Raw genomic sequence first — 20,466 nt, forward strand, 5'->3', positions numbered from 1 at the left:
GGTCGGGGAAACGCCGCCAGCCGCCGCGCTGGCCGCCGCCGGGGTTGACCTGCCAGGCACGGCGGTGTCCTCGGTGCCGGAGGATGCTGCGTCCGCTAGCCAGGGCGGCGGCGGGGTCCGCGGTGAGGGCGCCGCGGCGGCAGGGGACGGGCTGGGCAGACCCCTGGGGCCCACCCCGAGCCAGAGCCGCTTCCAGGTGGATCTGGTTTCTGAGAACGCGGGGCGGGCTGCGGCTGCGGCGGCGGCGGCGGGTGTTGAGGCGGGGAGGAAGGAGACCCCCACGGATGGGAAAGCCAGCGGCGAAAGCGGGCCGGCGAAAGGCAGCGAGGAAGCCAAGGGCCGCTTCCGTGTGAACTTCGTGGACCCGGCTGCCACCTCGTCGGCGGACGAGAGCCTGTCGGATGCGGCGGGGGTCGGAGGTGACGGGCCCAATGTGAGCTTCCAGAACGGCGGGGACACGGTGCTGAGCGAGGGCAGCAGCTTGCACTCGGGCGGCGGCGGCGGCAGTGGGCACCACCAACACTACTACTATGACACCCACACCAACACCTACTACCTGCGCACCTTCGGGCACAACACCATGGACGCCGTGCCCAGGATTGACCACTACCGACACACGGCAGCGCAGCTGGGCGAGAAGTTGCTCCGGCCCAGCCTAGCGGAGCTCCACGATGAGCTGGAAAAGGTGAGCTCTCCCAGCCCTCTCCCTGCGGCCCTCTCGCCAGCCCTCCCTCCTTCCCCAACCACTGGTCCGCGCTGACCGCGGCATGTGGCCGCCGGCTCTCCACGGGTGAGGTGGTTGGAATGGACATGCACGACCCGCTGGCATCTCTGGATTCAGCTGTCAAGAGTGGAATTGCAGAGGAATGTAACTTAATCTCTTAAAAGTTTGCAGCGGGTTAGGCTAGTTACGTGATACAGGAGAGGCTGCATTTAACAACCTTCCTCATCCAGTTATATATCTCATGTATGCTTTCTCACCCACGCTTAACATTTACCAATCCTTTGAATGACAGTCATGCTTGTGGGCCCCAAGAAGGGACCGTGCAGAGGTTTAGGTGAGTACTTCTCTCGGAGAGGGTAGCGAGCACCTACCATCTGTGTCTTTTTTAAAGGTTGTAATATTTGACTTATGTACACCCATTAAGGGTCCCAAGAGTGGAGAACTTTAGTGTCGAAAGAAAATTTTTAACAGGGTGTGTTTGTGGTTTATGAATTATTAAAGCTTAATTCCTGCAGTCTTGAATATACAAAGATCATAAATCTTGGGACTTGCTGTTACTGATAATGGCATAAATCCATCTTTTAATGTAAATCTTTTAGGTTTACAGAAATAGGCGGATGGGGAGTGCAGAGTCTTGAGAGTGAAGAAAGAGGGAGGGAAAAATAGGAGAATTGTTTTTTTTTCCTGTGGAGGAAGTCCAGAAAGTCTTTCTGGGGTCTTGCATAAGTAGTTATTATACTCTGTGAACAGAAAGCCAACCCTCTAAATTCTATTGATTTCTGTTTCTTTAGGTTACAAAATCGTTATTTTGTGATAACATAGATGCTTTTGAGATTCAGTTAATATTTAACTTTTTTATCAGTTAGGATTACTTGAAGTCTGCTTTTACAGTGTGTAATGACTACATGATGGAATTTTGTGAATGCAAAGAGTTGGTACCATACAGGTGGAAATAATCATAGCGAGGAAAAGTTTATGAAAGTATGTAATTTATTTTGGATATGATTATTTTAACTCATACAGTCATTTTATACAAGACTGTACTTGTTTGTCCCAATGTTTGAATGTAACATTCATACAGTTTGAAATAATTACATAGGTCCTAACCCTTACAGCTTATTGATTGTTTAAAAGCTTGACATCATTTAGTTTTGGATAATACTACTCCTGTTATTCCATTGTGGTATTTTGTCATATCAGAAGAAAAACAATTTTTAAAACACTACTTTCATTCATAATTCTGTAGTTTCTCTCAAATCTATTATTCTTTTCAAAACTCAAAATCTTTGTAAAGTAGATATGTAGCTGGTAATTTTCCTTTTTTTAGAGAATATTTGTTATTGGAGCTATTACACGGATACATTTTATATTTATTTCAACAAAGCCAAGTAGTTTAGCAGTAAAGCACTCTATATTTACCTATGAGTTTTAGTAAGGCTTTTTAAATTGAAAGATATTATATTTCTTAAACTCGTATGCTTCCTAGGAAAGTTTTTGTTATTTTAAATTCAGTAACAAAAAACTTCAGGTTTTTTATTTTATTTTATTTTATTTTATTTTATTTGCTTGTTTGTTTTGGTATCTTCGGTTAGTTTACAGTGTCTAAAAAAGAGCACCGGTATTGTTAGCTCTATAGTAGTTGAAGTCACCCAACTTGTCAGTCTCAGCTTTCAGGGTTATTTTGAAGAGTAGGAAAAAAAATGCTCATAAAGGCCCATATTCAGTGCCTGGAAAATAATGGCTAAGGTAGTTATTTCGATCTTATATTGGCCCTTCAGAAAGTACCTAGTTAAACTAAGTACCTAGTTAATCTCTTCCTACATTGTTAAATGAATGTTTATAAAATGTTATGTTCAGAGTTTCATTTATGGGACAGGTAGTATAATGAGATCTTGGAAGCTTTTTATCCTCTACCACTTGGGTTCTTTATGGCCAAAAAAGGGTTATTAGGTTAACTAAGCATAGAACCTCACATTAAAGATAATTTTGTTTAGAATTTAGCAAATGAATTAAATATTTCATGTTATGGAGTACAATACAAATCTGGCTACATAGATATACCGCTGTTAAAGTAGAGCAGGAGAGGTGATAGCATGGGTTGGCCAGATGCCCCTAAGTTATTCCTCACCCTGTCTAGATTGATTTCTATCTCCTTAAAACCTCTTCTAATGCTTCTAGCCTTCAGTGAACCATAATATTTAGAATTTTATAACATTTAATTCCAGCACTTTGATTGTCATACAGTGTATTTGGTCACTAAGTGCTCAAGTATCTACCATGGATCTTACTCTGTGCTAGGAATGAACTATGGAAGAACAAAAGAAGTAAAAGACAAGCACTCCAGGAACTGTATTAACTTCCTTCTACTTGAATTCCTTTCATTGTCCGGCACTGTGACTTTATTTTCCCTAAAAATCCAACTGAAGGGGAATCGTTAAATGTCTGCGGTACATCTTGCTGTATAATGTAGCCATTCTAAGGCCAAGAGTCATGAGTTTGCTGTTTATTATATATTTCATTGGTTAGAGTAGTTTCTTAGGTGTTGGATGCATGGCTGTGGCACTATGGGATGATTCCCCGATGAGCAAAACAGTCACTCAATTTAGATGTACATTCACCAAACAGTTATAGAAATAACGTAGTTACAAACTTTTTTTCTCCAATGCTATGCAAGAAAAGTATAGGATGCTAGTGAGTCTACAATAGGACCTAAATTTAATTGGGGTTGGGGAGGCCTTTATAAGAGGTGTGACATTGAAGCTGCTGAAACCTGAAGACAACATTCCAGGTCAAAGGAACTGCATAAGTAAAGGTAGTGAAGTGAGAGAATGGTATGCCCAAAGAATTATAAGGAGGCCAGTGTAAGATTTTACTACAAATGTAGTCTGAGGTGATTGCAGGATTTTGTGCGAGGTAGCAACATGATCTGTTTTGTTTTAATGTCGCTGGCAGCTGGGTGGAGAATGGATTGGCAGGCGCAAGAACGGAAGCAGGGAGACCCAAGCTATTACTGTAGTTTAGGTAACAGATACTAAGGGTTGGTGGTAGAATGAAGTGAATGTAAGTGGACTGGATGTGGGAGTGAAAGAGAAGCTGATTCCCAGGTTTTGGACTTGAGCAACTGAATAGATGGTGGTACTATTACCTGAGATGGGAAAGACTGGAGAAAGGATAGATTTGGAAGGGGAAAGAAAGAATACTGTTTGAGTAGCCTGTAAACTATCTTAGTCCAAGAGTTATTGTGGGGTGGGGTAGGGTGGGGAGGGGGAGGGACAGAACACATTTTGTATGTATATAAAACGTATACATATTAAAAAGTATAAAAATAGTGTGTGTGTATATATATATAGTGTCTTTAAGGAGAGTGGGTAGATAACAGAAAGAGGATCTGGGATTGGGCCTAGATCTGTAAAGGTCTGTTAGAGATTGAGGCGGCACTAGCAGAAGAAATACGAAGGAGCTGCTGGCCTGATGAGAAATAGCCAGGAGAGCAATATCAAGGAAGCTGAGAGAAGAGTTTTAAAGAAGGCAGAAACTCTTCAAAGGTGATGCCAAGAATTGATTTGTTTTTTAAGTACTAAAAAGAAAAATAAAACCAAAGTAGTGATTCCCATCCCTACAAAGAAATAAGTATTTAATAGACAACTTCAACATGTGTTATGGAAAGCATTATTATCAAATGTGGAAACGTATAGTGGTAGTTCATAATAGCGCCTACAGGAATTTTAAAATAGTTTTAAAATCTAACATTACCTTTGCACAGTTGTCCTTAGGCTAAGGCTTGGGAGCCTTTTGCTGGTGGTATGTCAAGTCTTTGTATATGGCCTCTCTATTTTAGCCTTTTATTATTAATAAAAAGGGAGCGGTATAGGGAGCAACTATATCATGTCCTTTATGTCTCACTGAGCTTGTTGGATTTTTTTTTTTTTTTTTTAATTCCTAAGAACTAAGTCTTAAATGCATTTTGCTCATGATAAAGTTGGGCTTATAGCAGGTGAAGAAATTGCTTAATGCCACTGTCATAGAAAGTGGTACAGGTGGAATTCATACCCCGGTTTTTCTGACTCTATTGCCAGGACATAGTAACTCCTCTTTCTTATTACCTCTTACATCTCCCAGACCTGCGCTGAAAAGGCAGGGATGTTGAGGGGACACATTGGTGATTATCACCATCACCTCTCTACCATGATCTCCTGAGTGTGGAATGGTTACATAACTGAGAGAAACGAGGAGGAATTCTTGTGATGATGTATGCTATGACTGTCTCTTTTATTGGATCTGAACTTGTGTTTCATTCATGTTCATACAGAGAATAGTTTTGTTCATTAGCTGTATCAGGATGGGCAGTTCCCCCCACTTAACAAAGACTTCCAGTTAAAACATTAAATAAGTATCTTATTTCCTCTAACTCCTGTAGCTGCTTCTCCTAATGGACTGTGTTGATTCTTGGACAAGAAATTCCATACTACTAATCACTAAAGTGCATAGCTTGAGTCCTTAATGGTCATCCTGGAGGGACAAGAATGAGTCACATCCCTGGGGTTAGAAAGTAGAGTAGTTCCAGGATTGAGTAAAGGTGGGACCCTGATAAAAAATATTTGCATGTGGCAAAGTCAAACTTGGACTATTTCACAATTTTGTCAGAGGGTCCAACATGCTATACCCATGCCGCCAGAGCTGGAGTCCAGTTTATCGGTAATACTGGATGCATTCCATAAGTATATACCAACTGACTGCCTGGGTAGAAGGAAAGAGAAGTTTTGGGATTTAAAATGCGACAAACAGTCTGTATACTGCTATCATAATTGATGTCTTCTCTATATGTATTTGTGTTCATGCTCATATTCCCAGTCCTGTGAAACTGGAATCTAAGGGACCAAAATAGCATTTATTTCTTGGTTCTTATGTACTGTGTTTGTTTTCATTAGTTTTTAATTACATGTTTCATATTTGTGTTTGGAAAGTCTGTAGTACTAATCAAATTGGTTCTATGCTGAAATGAAATGAATAGGAATTTGGTTATTCAGCAGATCATTATTGAGCCTAACAGTGAACCTAACAGAATTATGGAGCTTTCATTCTAGGGGCAGGAGACAATAAACAAATAGGTCAGGTGTAATTGCTATGAAGAAAGTTTAAGATGGATAGATAGTGATGGCTGAGTTGGTTCTGTTTTAGAGTAGTTAGAGAAAGCTTCTCTGATACATATGAGCAGACACTAGAAGGGAGTAAGGGATCACCCCATGCACATACCTAGGGGGAAGAACACTCTAGGTAGAGGTCCTGCAGACACCAAGACCTGAGATGGGAGAGTGCTTGGTGCGACTGAGAAATAAGGCCAGCATGACTGGAGTGACAAGTGAGGGAGTGATAGGAGAAGTCAGATTAGTAGTGAGGAACAAATAGAATAGAACCTTGTAAATCATGATAAAGACTTAAGATTTTACTCTGAGTGAGGTAGGAAGCCATGGAGGGTTTTGAGCAGACTTGACATGATCTGACTTATGTTTTTAAAGTATCACTGATTGGGTTTCATTCTATAAATTAGTTCTACAATGGGGCAAACACATGAAATTGCAGCTACTGGTTAGTGAAGGAAAAGGACTTAAATGGGTTTTAATTGTAGCAAAAATGTGCTTTAATGCTACAGAATTTAGGGTAAAGCCATGAAAACCAGTAGTTTTTCAAATAGAGTACAAAGGGATGGGGAAACTAGTGGGTTGATTCCACAAAGTAAAAGAGTTAAGAGATGGACATCAAGGACTACTACTTAAAATACTGAAGTCAAAAACATAATCAATGGTTTCCTATTTAAAATAAGAAAGCTGTCATCTGCCAGTGGCTTTATTATTCTTTGATTTTTCTCTGGATCCTGTACCGGTGCTGTTAAAGCTGTGATGAAAAATGTGGAGCCGATAAAGAACTTGGGGATTTCTCATTAGAAGGGGAAAATCTGAAGAGCAAAAATAGCTAGTGGAATGTTGTCTCTCTGCAGAAGCTAATTATGGCTGCTGTGTTTGTACTACCGTTGGGCTCAGAAATGTCTCTGCTGTAAATGCTCACTGTACTGTTCCTGAATATTTACAAATTAGATATTCATTTTGGTTAAGAATTCTAAAACTTATGGCATGGTTCTTTTTTGGGTTGATGTGAATCAGTTCATTAGTGAGCTTCTAAGAGTTTAATATGCAAGTCATTTTGGAGCTTTTTTGCAGGTAGGTGGCTTGGTAGGGTGGGCTCGATCACTCCAGTGGAGGAAGATTTAAAGGACCTGTGACCATCTGCTGTTGTATGACTTCTATCCCATAATTTCACCTAAATAGTTCTTGTTAAAGTCACTTCCATCCTTATCACCAATCCCAGGGCACTTTTTTTTTTTTCCCCCTAGCAGCATGCAACCTTCTAGCAACATTTGATATTCTTTTGAAGTCTTGTCACTTCCTTGGCTTCCATAATACCACTCTTTTTATTTTTCTTCTCTCTCTCTGGTTTTTTCAGCCCAGTGTCTTTTGTAGTTTCCTTTATCTCTAAACCGACTATTCTCAAAACTTGATTCTGTCTTCTTCCCCTGTCTTCTTTCTTTATACTATATTATCTATAGACTAATGATTCTCAAAATTTTGTCTCCTCCCAGACCCTTTTTCTGAGTTCTGGATATCTAGTGCTTGCTGAAATTTTTCCTTTATGTCTCAAAGGTACCCAGACTCAGACTTATGATTGAGTCCCTCTCCAAAAACAAAACAGCCCAGGCCTTCTTTCAGTGTCCCATGTCTCTGAATTGCTACCACTATTCAGAATATTGCACAAGTGAGAAATCTGTGAATCATCCTTGACACTTTATTTCATTCCTCCACATCCAGTTCATCACTGAGTTCTATCACCCTTATTTTCTAGATGTTTTTTTTTATTTTGATTACTACCATCATAGACCCAAGTGCAGTCTGTCCCTCTACAGTAACCTTCTAGCTTGATTTCCCAAATTCATTATGCCCTCCCATTACTATTGTGCCCAGAACTATCTTCTCAAAACAAAATTGATTGTGTCATCTCTTGGCTTAAAACTAGCCCTGCATTGTCTAGCTCTGGCTTACCTCCTTTTCATTGTTAAAATGACTCAGTGGCACATAGAGTCTTTGTACATGATACTATCCATAAACTCTTCTTCCTCCCTTCTTACCCATAAACCTAGTTAGCTTTTTCAGTTTAAAGATTTCACTTTAATCTTATTTCCTCAGGGGAAACCTTATTGTCCTCCAGTCTAGGACAACCCACTTTTGCTCAAAGCCCTTATTTCAGTCAGTGATAGCATATTTATTAACATGGTTATTTGAGTTATCTTGAGTTGACTTCAAGCTCCATGGGAAGCAGACTATGTCTGTGGTTATTTAGCATTATGTCCCTAGTACCTTGTATATGGGCCTGACAGCAGACCTTCAATCAGTATATGTTGAATAATAGAACTAGTTCTTTATAAATTAATGTGGTACAAAAGAATCTTAAACTCTTTTAAGTACCTTGTATTTGTTATCTAGACTCTCTAGACAATTGACCAGTAAATTGCCCCAATTTGCACTTTTGAAGATTGAGGCATAAAAGAGGTAAGTAACCTGTACAAAGTCATTGGACCTGTAACTGGCAGAACCAGGGAACTTGGAACTTGTAGCAAATGTTCTGACTCCCAGTTGATGTTACCTCCAATATCCTGCAGTTTGATATTGTATAAGTTCTTCTTGCTTTGGTGACTTTTTTTTTTTTTTAAGTATCTGTGATATTTGGTTTTTAGTCCATTGAAGATAAAGTAGAAAAGATTTGGACTCTTCAGTTTCATTGTATGGATATAGCTTTTCCTAGTAGAAAAATTTTCAAAAATAAATTAAATGTAAGAAAGCTTCTTATAAATGGAATCTTACTGTTTTTCCCCCCCATTTCCTCTGCCTTTTCCTATCCATATCTCCCAAAAGCGCAACCTAAATTTTTAAATATTCTAGGGTTGAGCTTTTCAGTACTGTAACCACTAGTCGGTCACATGTGGCTGTTAAACTCAGTTTAAATTAAAATTAAATATTAGATTCTTCAGTTACTTGAGCCACATTTTAAATGCTCTGTACCCACATTTGGCTAATGGCTACCATAATAGACAGTGGAGATATAGAATATTTCCATCATCAGATCTATTATACAGTACTGCCAAGGGAGTGATATTTAAAGGAACTTTTTTCCTTCCTTCATTCCTCTTTTCTTCCTTCTTTTTTTCTATATTAAATAGTTACCACTAATTTAAAATTAATAGTCAAATTTTCATCTTGTTTTGCATGGGATTCTTCCTCAAAGGTATCTAGAACATATTAGGCCCTCAATGACATGTTTGTTGAATCAGTGGAATTTATCTTTTTCTATCCAAGAGTTGAGATCTGGGTCTTTAATTGGAAAGGCTATATAGAATTTCTTAACATTATATAAAGTGTTAGAGTTTCCAAAGCACTCGTAAGCTACATATCTGTATTTGGTCTTCAGATCTGTCTTTGGAGGAGGTGGGTTTTCAGAAGGTATTGGAGTAACAGTCTCATTTTGCAAGATTGTAATTTGCCTAATGCCACATAACTAATAACTTGGTGAAGCTGGATCTTTCTTCTGGACCAGTGATTCCCAGATTTCTAAAAGAATCACCTGGAGAAAAATGACAGACTCCTCTCTCCGAAGAATATATATGTATTTTTTGAAAAGCCAGGTTTGAGAACTAGTGTCACAGATCATGAGGGTCTTAATACTTTGGTTGTCCCCATGACAGTAGTACATAGTTAACTTTCTTTGATGTGCTGATTCTCAACTTCAAAATGCCCTTATACAGACAGGTGCTAGCTATAAAAGATCTGGCTTTGACCATTAGATAACTGAATGGATAACCATTAGATATACTGAATTGCATTAAGTCGCCAGTTATCAAACATCTGCCATGCTTCAGGAGTTCTCTTGTCCTGGCACAATAACCTTCCGAACCAGGTAGTTTACAGATAGACAAATTCAGAGGCTAATACAACTTGCCCAAGACTCATAGCCAGTAAGTGATAGATGCTATATTTAAACCTAGGCATGTTAATGAAAGCTTGCATGTGAGGTATTAGGACAAACATATGTTGCTTATTTAGTGGCCTGTTAATGTCTTGTCGAGAATTCAAACATAACAGTACTGTTAAATTTGAATCCTGATAAATTCGCATGGAATATTTGGGTCTAGATATTACTTCTTTTTATAGAACGAATGGTTTCAGATATAAACAATCAGGCTTTAATATTTTAGAAATTAAGCTTTATGATAAATTACTCTCTATATTGGTTTACCTATAAATTTTGGAAATAATAAATTTGGCTTTTAGGCTTGGAGAAATTACTGTCTCACCTATTTTAATCTCAATTATTTGGTAGATTTGCTGATCAGAAACAAAGCTGATCCAGTAATTAAGCAAAGCAACAACAATGACAAGAAAAAGGCTTTCATTTGAAAGATTCACCACATCTGCACTGGGGGACTGTATAGTTACACTTTATACATAGTTATAACAAATACAGCTATCTGGTTTTCAGAACCAGGGCAGGTTAAAAGGGAAAATGAACACTGGCAAAGATGAATTCAGAGATAGCCAGCATGTTATAGAGACAGAGATTAAGAAAAAATCATGACGAGGAAGCAAACAAAGTTCTCAGAAAATAGCCTAGACTAGCCCTTTAGAGTAGATGCAAAGAGAGGTCCTGAGTTTTGGTTGTCGTAGCATCTCCATCTAGCATACTGCTGACACAAAATAACAGTGGTCTAAATCTTAATTTCCAAAACTAACATTTAAAAAATTTACTCTCAAGGGTTTCATAGTACTTTATTTAAAATATTATTATTTCATTATGAAGAGAGAAAAATATAGAAAGGTTGGAAAATAGAGAAAGTTAGACTTTAAATCCTTAACATTTTTGCATTTTATGTATATTTCTAAATTGCAATTTTATGTGATATTTTTCTCACCTAGCATTAAATAACTAATTGTTAGTATATAGCTAATGAAAGCTTCCTATGTCACACTTAGTAATCTTCTACTTAAGTGAAAGCATTCACTGAAGCATTACTCATACATGTACCTTATGATACATATACCACATGATACCATGTGATACATATACCACAACTCTGATTTTCTTTTTATAAACTATTTGGTCCATTTACATTTATTGTGATTTGTAGTGAGGCCTGGTATTTTGCTATTTGTTTTCTGTTTTTCTGTCTGGTTTTTGTTCCTCTTATTTTTTTTTAATATTCCATTTTAATTCTTCTGTTGACTTTCTAGCTATATATCTCTTTTCATTATTGTTTTAGTGGTTGCTCTACTTAGAATTTTGAAATATTTCAGCTAAAATATAGGAACCTTAAAATACTTTCTTTTCCTTGTCATATAAATTATAAACCCAACAATACAGTGTTGTAGTTTTGCTTTCAACAGTCATGTGGCTTTAAAAGAAAAAAAAATGCATAATAATATTTTATACTCATATTTATTTTTATTATTTCTTATAGATATGTGTTGCCATTTAATACTGTTGCCCTTTCGTGAGCACTACTTGAGGTGCAAGTCAGCTGGCAACAAAAGTCTCACTTTTTGATTATCTGAAGATGTCTTTAATTTAACTTCGCGTTTGAAGGATAGTTTTGCTGGATGTAGATTTCTTGGTTGACAGGGTTTTCTTTTTTCAGGCCTTTGAGTATGCATTTCCAGTGTCTTCTGGCCACCATTGTTTCTGAAAGAAGAGAGCCGTTAGCCTTAATTGCTCATCTGTATATGATATGTTGTTTTTCTCTGGTTATTTTCAAGATTTTCTCTTTCTCTGATTTTCAGCAGTCTGTACCTGTTCTCTTTGTGTATATCCTTTTTAGGTCTGTTAAGTTTCTTGTATCTGTAAGTTAATGCTTTTTCACTGCTTCTTCCTTTTGCCATCTCCATTCTGCTCTTGAGCCCATGTAGTGAATTTTTAATTTCAATTATTGTGATTTTTCAGGTCTAAAATTTTTAATTTTAAAAAATAGAGCTTCCATATCTCTGTTAGATTCCCTCTCTGTTTTTCACTGGTACCATATTTACCTTTAATTTTTGAATATGTCTATTATACCTATTCTGAAGTCTGTCTATTTGCAGTTAATTTCCAATGATTGTTTTTTGTTGTTGTTTTGATTACGGCTTATATTTTCCCGTTTAGTAATATTTTTGGAAATGTCAGTACATTTTAGCAACTTTGAGTTATTTATATTCTTCTAAGGATTGTTTTTGTTCTAACATGTACTTGCCTAGGTTCAAACTAGGTCCTCTACTCCCTATGTAGTAGCCGATATCTCTGTTCTGTTTTATGATTTCCAACTCCCTTTTTCAGCCTGGCTCTTAGGGGAAGAGGGTGGTTTCCCCTACACCTGTATAATTTTGTTGTCGGCTGAGATATGTTGCTTACCCTTGCTTCTCACCACTTTTTCTTAGAGATTCTCACTTAATTTCCGATCACTTTACTGACTTTTGGGCTTTCTGCTCTGATATTTCAGGCTAATATGGCTTCACTTTAAGCTTTCCAAGTTACACACATTTGAGAGACTCAGTTAAAAAACGCAGCAAGCAGAATCAGAGATCTCACCCGGAGCAGCTCTATTAAGAATATTTCCTTTCTGGTCTTTGGTTTTTTCCCAGTTGTCATAGGTTCTTTTCTAATCATATATATTTTAGCTGTCAGTCAGGAATTTAAATCTTGGCCTTTCCACTTAATATTTGTGTGACTTGCCACCTCTGATCCTCAGTTTCCTTCAATAGAAAATGAGACTTCATAGTGAGAAATAATCATATTCATGTGAGAAGTACAAGAAATATCTAGTGCATGTCATACACTAAATATAATTTTTATCACATGATTCACCATGTATATTGCTTTTTTAATATTCTACCCATTTATGATGCCACTTGCCATGTATTTGTATTCTTGACAACTAACTTTTGGTTCTTCTTAATTTAAAAATAAAACAATTTGAAACGTAGGTAACATCATTATATTATTGATACTGGAAAGCATAAGTTTTCTGGTAATTTGGATTAAAAATTTTAAGCTATTACTTTGTTGACATTAGCAAGTTATGCTAATTATGCTATTCTTAATGCATTTTATAGTAACTCCATCTTGAATGATTAGTAAAGAACATAATGGGCTAGGTGCTAAGTAGAGGACTGAATTCTTTGACTGCAATCAGCAGTTCTGACTTGGTTCATTGTAAAGTCACATGGCTACACCATCCACTTTTATCTGTGGCACTTGAGTTTTGAGCTTTGTATTAATGCCACTAGATATTAATAGACCATTGTTAACCAGAGCAGATTGGATTCCTGTAAAACAATACTTTGTTTTGAGAGAGTAGTCTGTATGGGGAGCATTCTACTGAATACACCAATCACCGATAGCACGGATAGGAAATGTTAGTAGCTTTGGGATGATATAATTGGCTAGTACTTGATGAAAAAATTGTTAGAATAAACCCAGCCACTTTGGCTTCTGGATTTGCATATATATATATATGCCTCATTTTTAGTTACTAATTTGGCTGTTTTATGATATTAAAGTAATAAATTGGCTTTCTTTAGTATTAAGCAAGTGCTATTAAACTATATGAGAAATTTTTATCTCTAAGGTATCTTTAGTAATATGTTCAGAGGTTAGTTTTTAGGATTTAAATAGCATTTTTTGGTGAACTTTAACATTTTTGAAGTGTAATTTTGGGTTTATTTAAATCAGTAATAAGCTGCTTGTAAACAAGGCAATAAATTCTTGTACAGTGCTCTGAAATAAAGATCTCCACTCCTCTGGCTGTCAATAACAGTGATTTAATTTGCTTAATTAAAGCTGGGCCCATAAGTTTTGCTTCTATTCTCAGACCATGCAGTCTGACATGAATTCCAGCTAGCTCTCCTATAAAGTCAGTTGCTACTAAGAAAGTAGGGAAGGGAGGAAACTATCATTTACTAAGCATGTTTTTAGTTCTAGAGAAGACACACAACATTTCTAGTAGTGTGATGTTAGATCATCAAAGCCATATTCTTTACACTACACCCAATTGACTTGCTGATGGTGTAGGTGATAAATCCTTTCTCACCAGGCACACTGTGATACCATGTTTGTATGTAAAGGTCATTGTTTTTGTTTACTCTTTTAAAAGTCTTTATTGTGGAATATAGCAGAGGCAAACAAAACACATAACTTAACCAAGTGATCACTACTACCCAGATCAGGAAATAGAACATTGCTGGCATCCCAGAAATCCTCTGTGCACTCCGTTCTGATCTCTCCGCCCTCAAAGTAGACATTGTGTTGACTTAATGATGGTAATTTCCTTGAGCCTTGGTCTTGATTTTTTTTTAATGGTTTTTGTTACTTTTATGTATTCCTGAAGAATATTACAGTTGACCCTTGAACAATGCAGGTTTGAATTGTGCCAGTCCACTTATACTTGTGTTTTTTTTCAATATATACTATAAATATATTTTCTCTACCTTATGATTTTCTTAATAATATTCTTTTCTCTAGCCTACTTTATTTTAAGAATATAACATATAATATATATAACATGAAAAATTTATGTTAATCAACTGTGATTGGTAAGGTTTCCACTCAGTAGTAGCCTATTAGTAGTTAAGTTTTTGAGGAATCAAAAGTTAGATGTATATTTTTGACCTAGAGACTGTTCATGCCCCCTAATATCTGCATTGTTCAAGAGTCAACTGTAGTCTAGTTTTGCCTGCTTTACAATTTTATATAAATGGAATTGTACATACAGTATGTTTTTATCTGCCATCTTTTGTTCACTGTTTTTTTATTTCACTGTATGAGATGCAGTTATGGATGTTTGGATTGTGTCTAGTTTTTGACAATTTTTAACAATGCTAATATGAACATTGTTATACTAATGTCCTACTTTCATGTAAATATGTATATGTGTAGGGATATATCTAAGAGTAGAATTGCTGGGTTGAAGAGTATGCATGTTTTCCACTTTAGAAGATAATGCCCAAAGTTGTTTACCAATTTATATTTCCACCAGCAGTGTATCAGAATTTCTGTGTTCTATTTAATCATCGTATTTTCTCAGTTCATCTTCTCAAACAGTATGGGGTAGGTAATATTATCTCCATTTTACAGACGTGGAAACTGAGGGCCAGAGTGATTAAATAACTTGCCAGAGTTCACATAGCTGATGAGTAGCAGAGCTGAAATTTAAACCTAGATCTGACTCAGGAGCAGACACTTTAAATTTCATTTCTATTTTCAGACAGTATTTGGAAAACAGATTGCCCATAAAAGCTCAATATTTATTCACTATGTCTTTGATAAAAATGACAGGAAAGATTTTTGTCCTGGTGGGCCTTCCATTTTAATACATATTGAAGGAGTGGAGGTAGGTGCATAGATTACAAAAACTAAGTAAATATAAAAGATAATTACAGAGTGTGATATGTGATATGAAGAAAATAAAAGTGGGGGGCACAGATGAGAAGAAACTATATATTGGGTGGACTGGGAAGGAGGAGGCTACATTAAGCTAAGACCTAAAGGATGAGAAGGAGCCCAGCTTTCTCTGTGTTATATGCAGAGGAAGCAGCAAGCAAAAAGTCCTTCAGGAGAAAATACTTTAAAACCAGTATTTCAGCAATAAAGCAATATTATCTACTTAAATATTTTAGTTGGAGCTCTTTTAGTAATTTTCTTACTTAAAGGATAGGAGTTTGAGGGTATATGAAAAACTTCAAGGAAAGTTAATAGAAATAGGAAAGTGGTCTATAATTGGAAAAAAACAGAAACTTCACTTCTAATATTTACTTTTTCTTTAATCAGTCAGATTAAATCTTACTATGTGTAGTTAATAAAACATTGATGACAAATCTCAAGAATTTCATGTGGATAATTTTATTTTGTAAGCCTTCTTGAAACGGTGTGGTGGATGTGTCCATGGGCCCAGTGGTTAAGAGGTTGCAGTGGTAAAGCATATAAGGAAAGAAAGAGCCTAGTATGACCTGGAACATTTGATTAAAAGGAATTACTAGCTTGAACAGCTAATGTGGGTTTTTAATTGGAAAAAGAAAATCCTAGGTAACATAGAAACTGAATGATTAGCCTATTTTACCTACTCTCTCTACTATAAGAGCCTCCAAATAAATTTTCAAAGTTAAATAACATTATCTAGTGCACAGTTTCATACCTAAACATTTAACCTGCCTTCCAGAAGGGTTATGTCCAGACACCAGCAATTCCTTCTCCTCCATTGAGGGTCCAGTGCAGCTGTCTGTAATTATCCTGTAGGGCAGAGAGTTCCATAGACACTGTAGACCCTGGAGGAATTTCTACAAAGCAGAGATTTTTTAAAAAAATCCCCTGTGGTGCCATGCAGCGCAGAACTTCTGTTTTTATGAGGACGACGTCAGAAGCCCTTAGCTTCTGTAGATTTGGAAACGAAAGAGAGAAAGACGAGCAAGGTGAAGAGTGAGAATAGCAGCACAGTTTCCTGAATTGGGTGATTTGTCAATCTTTTGCCCTCTTGTCTCAAAATAGATAACTAAAATAATTTAGCCTGGCGCACTGTAATATGTGGAATTCTACCTTTTAGAAGAGTCTCCGCACTACTGCATTAATAGCTGCATAATTTGGGGTAAGTTAACCTATCAAAAGACTGTTTCCTTATTTGTTAAGTGGCGATAATAATACCTACCTCTCACAGATGTGCCAATTCGGGGAAAGAGGACATGTAAGCATTTAGGGAAATGTCTGACACACAGTAGGCTTCCAGTAAATGGTAGCTGTTAATCAAGTAAGCCAGACAAATTATGAGGGTCTCACATACTGAGAATTCTTAGTTTATCCCATAGATAATGGGTAACCAGACCTAGATTATGTACAGCTATATTTTATAGAAAACTCTTGTTTCTTGAAGACAGAAAAACTATTTCCTTGTATCTTGCAATGTTAGTACAAAAAAATATGGTGTGTATAACGATAAACTTGAATTGGGTCGGATTCTATGCCAGGGTTCACATCACTTTCAAATATGCAATATCAAATTATTTCCTACCCTACAGACCAATTTTTTAATCCAGAATTGAACTCTTTAAAAGTCATGGAGAAAGAAATCATCCCTTTTCCTGTTTCTAAGTGTTTGTGTAGTTATAGGAAAGAGTAAGGGAATTGCTCAGAAACAGATGGAAATAAAGTATATTTACTAAGGTAGCTTTTTACACTGCTATATAGGCTTTTCCATCTTGTTTTTCATTTAGTGCAAGTGTTAATTTGGGGTAGAATTTAAACTTCTGGAAAGGATTATTGTTGTATGCGTGATCTTTCTTAATGTTGGACTTGTGACTTTTTTGGTGGTTGTAGTTACCAGAATTTTTTAGCATTGAGATGATGTCTGCCAAAATAATTCGAAGTCGGATAACTTGAATGAGAGTAAAAACATTTTTGTGTATTTTTAAATTTTCATATTCTCTACCATAGCCTCTACCCTGTACATAGCACCTTTTCTAAATAAGCAGATGTTAAATGCATTAAAACATATCTATGTTTCCCCCTCATGTTTTGCTTTTTATGTTGTTGGTTTTTTTTTTTTCTGTCACTTTATATTATTTAGTAAGGTTGATTTACTGTATAAAAAGATACATCAATTGTGATTGGGATCCAGATTTTATTTCCCAGATCAGAAAGCTAGAAACAATATAGTTCCCTAGTCTTCATTTGGCAGGATTAGTCTTTGTTTGACCCATATTTTGTGACAGCAAGAAAATGAGTAGCCAATACATATAACTTTGTCTTATTGAAAAACTAAAATGATCTGTTCTCTTTCTTCTTTTCCAGCTTTCTTTATATTCTGTAAATAGTCACCCTTGTTAATTTTTTTTTGTAAATGAATACCTTATCTTATACAATCCTCACATTAACTATGTGAGTTAGTGTATTAGTTTAAGAATCGCTTTCTAGGGAGAGCTCACAAGATGGTGTAGAAGGTAGAGGCAGTGCACAACTCCACTAGTGACCACACCAAAATTATAAAACTATACAGCAACCAGTACATGGAGTCACCTGAGGTTTAGAAGCCCTACATCTAGTTCACCTCAAATAACAGGTTACCTCAAAACAGTAGGAGTGGGGAGACACGAAATGGCCCGGTCCCACAACCGCACATGGCAATTGAGAATTGAGAGGGCTGTCTTGGCTGCAGAACCACCTCCCTGGCCTGAGGAGTGAGGAGTCCCGGTCGCACACTGGTCTCCCCAGCCCGTGGTTCCAATGCCAGGAAGAGAAGTCTCCATAACCTCTGGCTGTGAAAACCAGCAGAGGTTGCAACTGAGTCCAACGGAGGGCTGCAGGAAGTGGAGGCCTTTCTCTTAAAAGGCCTATGCTTGCCTTCTCGCTGACAGATTCGTTTGAGCTCCAGAGCTAGGGCAGCTGCTCAAGGGGTGCCAGGGACATAAGAGGAGGCACTGAGTTGTCAGGCTTCAGGGTGAGGGCTGGAGGAGCAGCTTTCTCTCAGACAGATGCAGGCAGAAGCCATTGTTCCTTTTTTGAATCTTTCCTCTTCCTACCCTATAGACTCAGGCACTATAAACCCGGATAACACGGGTCATTCAGCCCAGGAGATTCCCTGAGACTCTGCCTCTCCCAACTTGTGGGCCCACCCTCCCAAGCCAATTCTACTGATTTATTCCATACAAAGGACTGTCTTGGCCCCTGCCACAAACTTACATAAGTCTCTCAGAGGCTCACAAAATCCAAAGCAGCAGCATCTGGCTTCAGTGTGCCCTGTACCTCTTGCTGAGCAGCCCCAAGTCCTGCACTAGTGGCAGCCAACCTCGGTTTCTGACTTGGCTCATTGAGGCACCTGTAAGCTCAGCACGGGTGGCAGTCATATGTGCATTGCTTGATGACACTGGGTGGCCCTGAAGGTACACAGACTGCAGCTGAACTTAGCCTTCGGCTGGACCCCTTCCAGGACTGTGCCACTGGCCCCCACAGCGCACCTACTTCATAAATCCACTCTACTAAGACTGGGAGACTTAGGAGCCCTACCTAATACAAACAAGAGGCAGCCAAAATGGGGTGACAAGTATGTCCCACATGAACAGCAAAAAGCTCCAAAAAGAATTCACCAAAATGGAGACAAGCAATATACCAGATACAGAGTTCAAAACATCAGTTATAAGGATGCTCAAGGAACTTAGGGGAAGAGTACATGAACTCAGAACTTTAATCAAGAGGTGAAAAACAAAAATAGAGATGGAAAACAGAATAGGGAGCCAATCAGAAATGAAGAATACATTATCTGAGATGAAGAGTACATTGGAATCAATAGTAGATGAAACTGAGGATCAAATCTGCGACATAGAAGATGGGGTAGTGGAGGTCCTGCAATCAGAACAGTGACAAGAAAAAATAATCCAAAAAAGTGAAAATAGTTTAAGAAGCCTCTGGGACAACGTCAAGCATGACAACATTCACATTATAGGGATACCCGCAGGAGAAGAGAGAGCAAGGAATTGAAAACCTATTTGAAGAAATAATGACTTCCCTAACCTGGTGAAGGAAGTAGACATACAACCCCAGGAAGTTGAGAGTCCCAAACAAGATGAACCCAAAGAGGCCCACACCAAGACACATCATAATTAAAATGCCAAAGGTTAAATTTGAAGAGAATCTTAAAAGCAACAAGAAAAAAGCAATTGGTTACCTACAAGGGTATGCCCATAAGACTGTCAGCCGATTTCTCAAAATAAACTTTACAGGCCAGAAGGGCTTGGCACAGAATATTCAAAGTGGTGAAAACCTAGGCCCTACAACCATGATTACTTTACCCAGCAAAGCTATTATTTAAAATCAAAGGACAGGTAAAAAGCTTCCCAGACAAGAAAAACCTAATAAAGAAGTTCATCACCATCAAGCCAGTATTACAGAAAATGTTGGAGGGACTTCTTTAAAAAGAAAAAAATATTTATCAAAAGTATAAAGAATGGCAATAACTACATATCTAGCAATAAGTACTTCAAATGAAAAAGAATTAGATGTTCCAATCAAAAGAGAGGGTGCTGAATGGATAAGAAAACAAGACCCTTACATATGCTGCCTACAAGAGACTCACTTCAGATTAAAAGACATAGACTAAAAGTAATGGGATGGAAAAGATATTTTATGATGGACCTATAGGGTAATGTGCTGAGTGGAGTAAGCCAGATAGAAGAAGACATGCCATATGAGTGCATGTATATGTGGAATCTAAAGAACAAAATTAAAAAACCCTCATACATACAGAGAAAATTTTGAGGGTTACTATATGGGAGGGGGTGGAGGGAGTCAGTGAAAAAGGGAAAAGTGATGAAGTACAAATTCATACTTACAAAATAGTTATGGAGGTTGAAAGTATAGCATAAGGAATATAGCCAATAATATTGTGATAACTATGGACAGTGTTGGGCATTAGGTTTATTGGGGTGATCATTTTGTGAGTTATATAAATGTCTAATCAACTGTTGTACACCTGAAACATATGCCAACTATAACTGAAAAATAAAAAATTATTAAAAAAGAACCACTTTCTAGTTGCAGAGTGATACTAAAAACAAATTTTGTTCCTCTAGATAAATGGACTTGTACACAGAACAGACTCACAGTGGGTCCATAAAACATGATCAAGATTTAAT

The 20,466-nt window shown here is 37.5% G+C and overlaps 1 protein-coding gene across 1 annotated transcript in view; it reads left to right on the forward strand.

Moving 5' to 3' along the window:
• Window positions 1–6: 6 nt before the first annotated feature.
• Window positions 7–20,466, forward strand: part of SLC12A2 (solute carrier family 12 member 2) — an 87,401-nt gene continuing 66,941 nt past the window's right edge. Inside the window, exon 1 of the mRNA XM_006913342.2 lies at window positions 7–685. Coding sequence (XP_006913404.1) covers window positions 581–685 — 105 coding nt within the window. The 5' untranslated portion in view covers window positions 7–580. The remainder of the gene's footprint in view (window positions 686–20,466) is intronic.

This window comes from Pteropus alecto, unplaced genomic scaffold (genome assembly GCF_000325575.1).
Source record: "Pteropus alecto unplaced genomic scaffold, ASM32557v1 scaffold20, whole genome shotgun sequence".
Taxonomy (NCBI): Eukaryota; Metazoa; Chordata; class Mammalia; order Chiroptera; family Pteropodidae; genus Pteropus; species Pteropus alecto.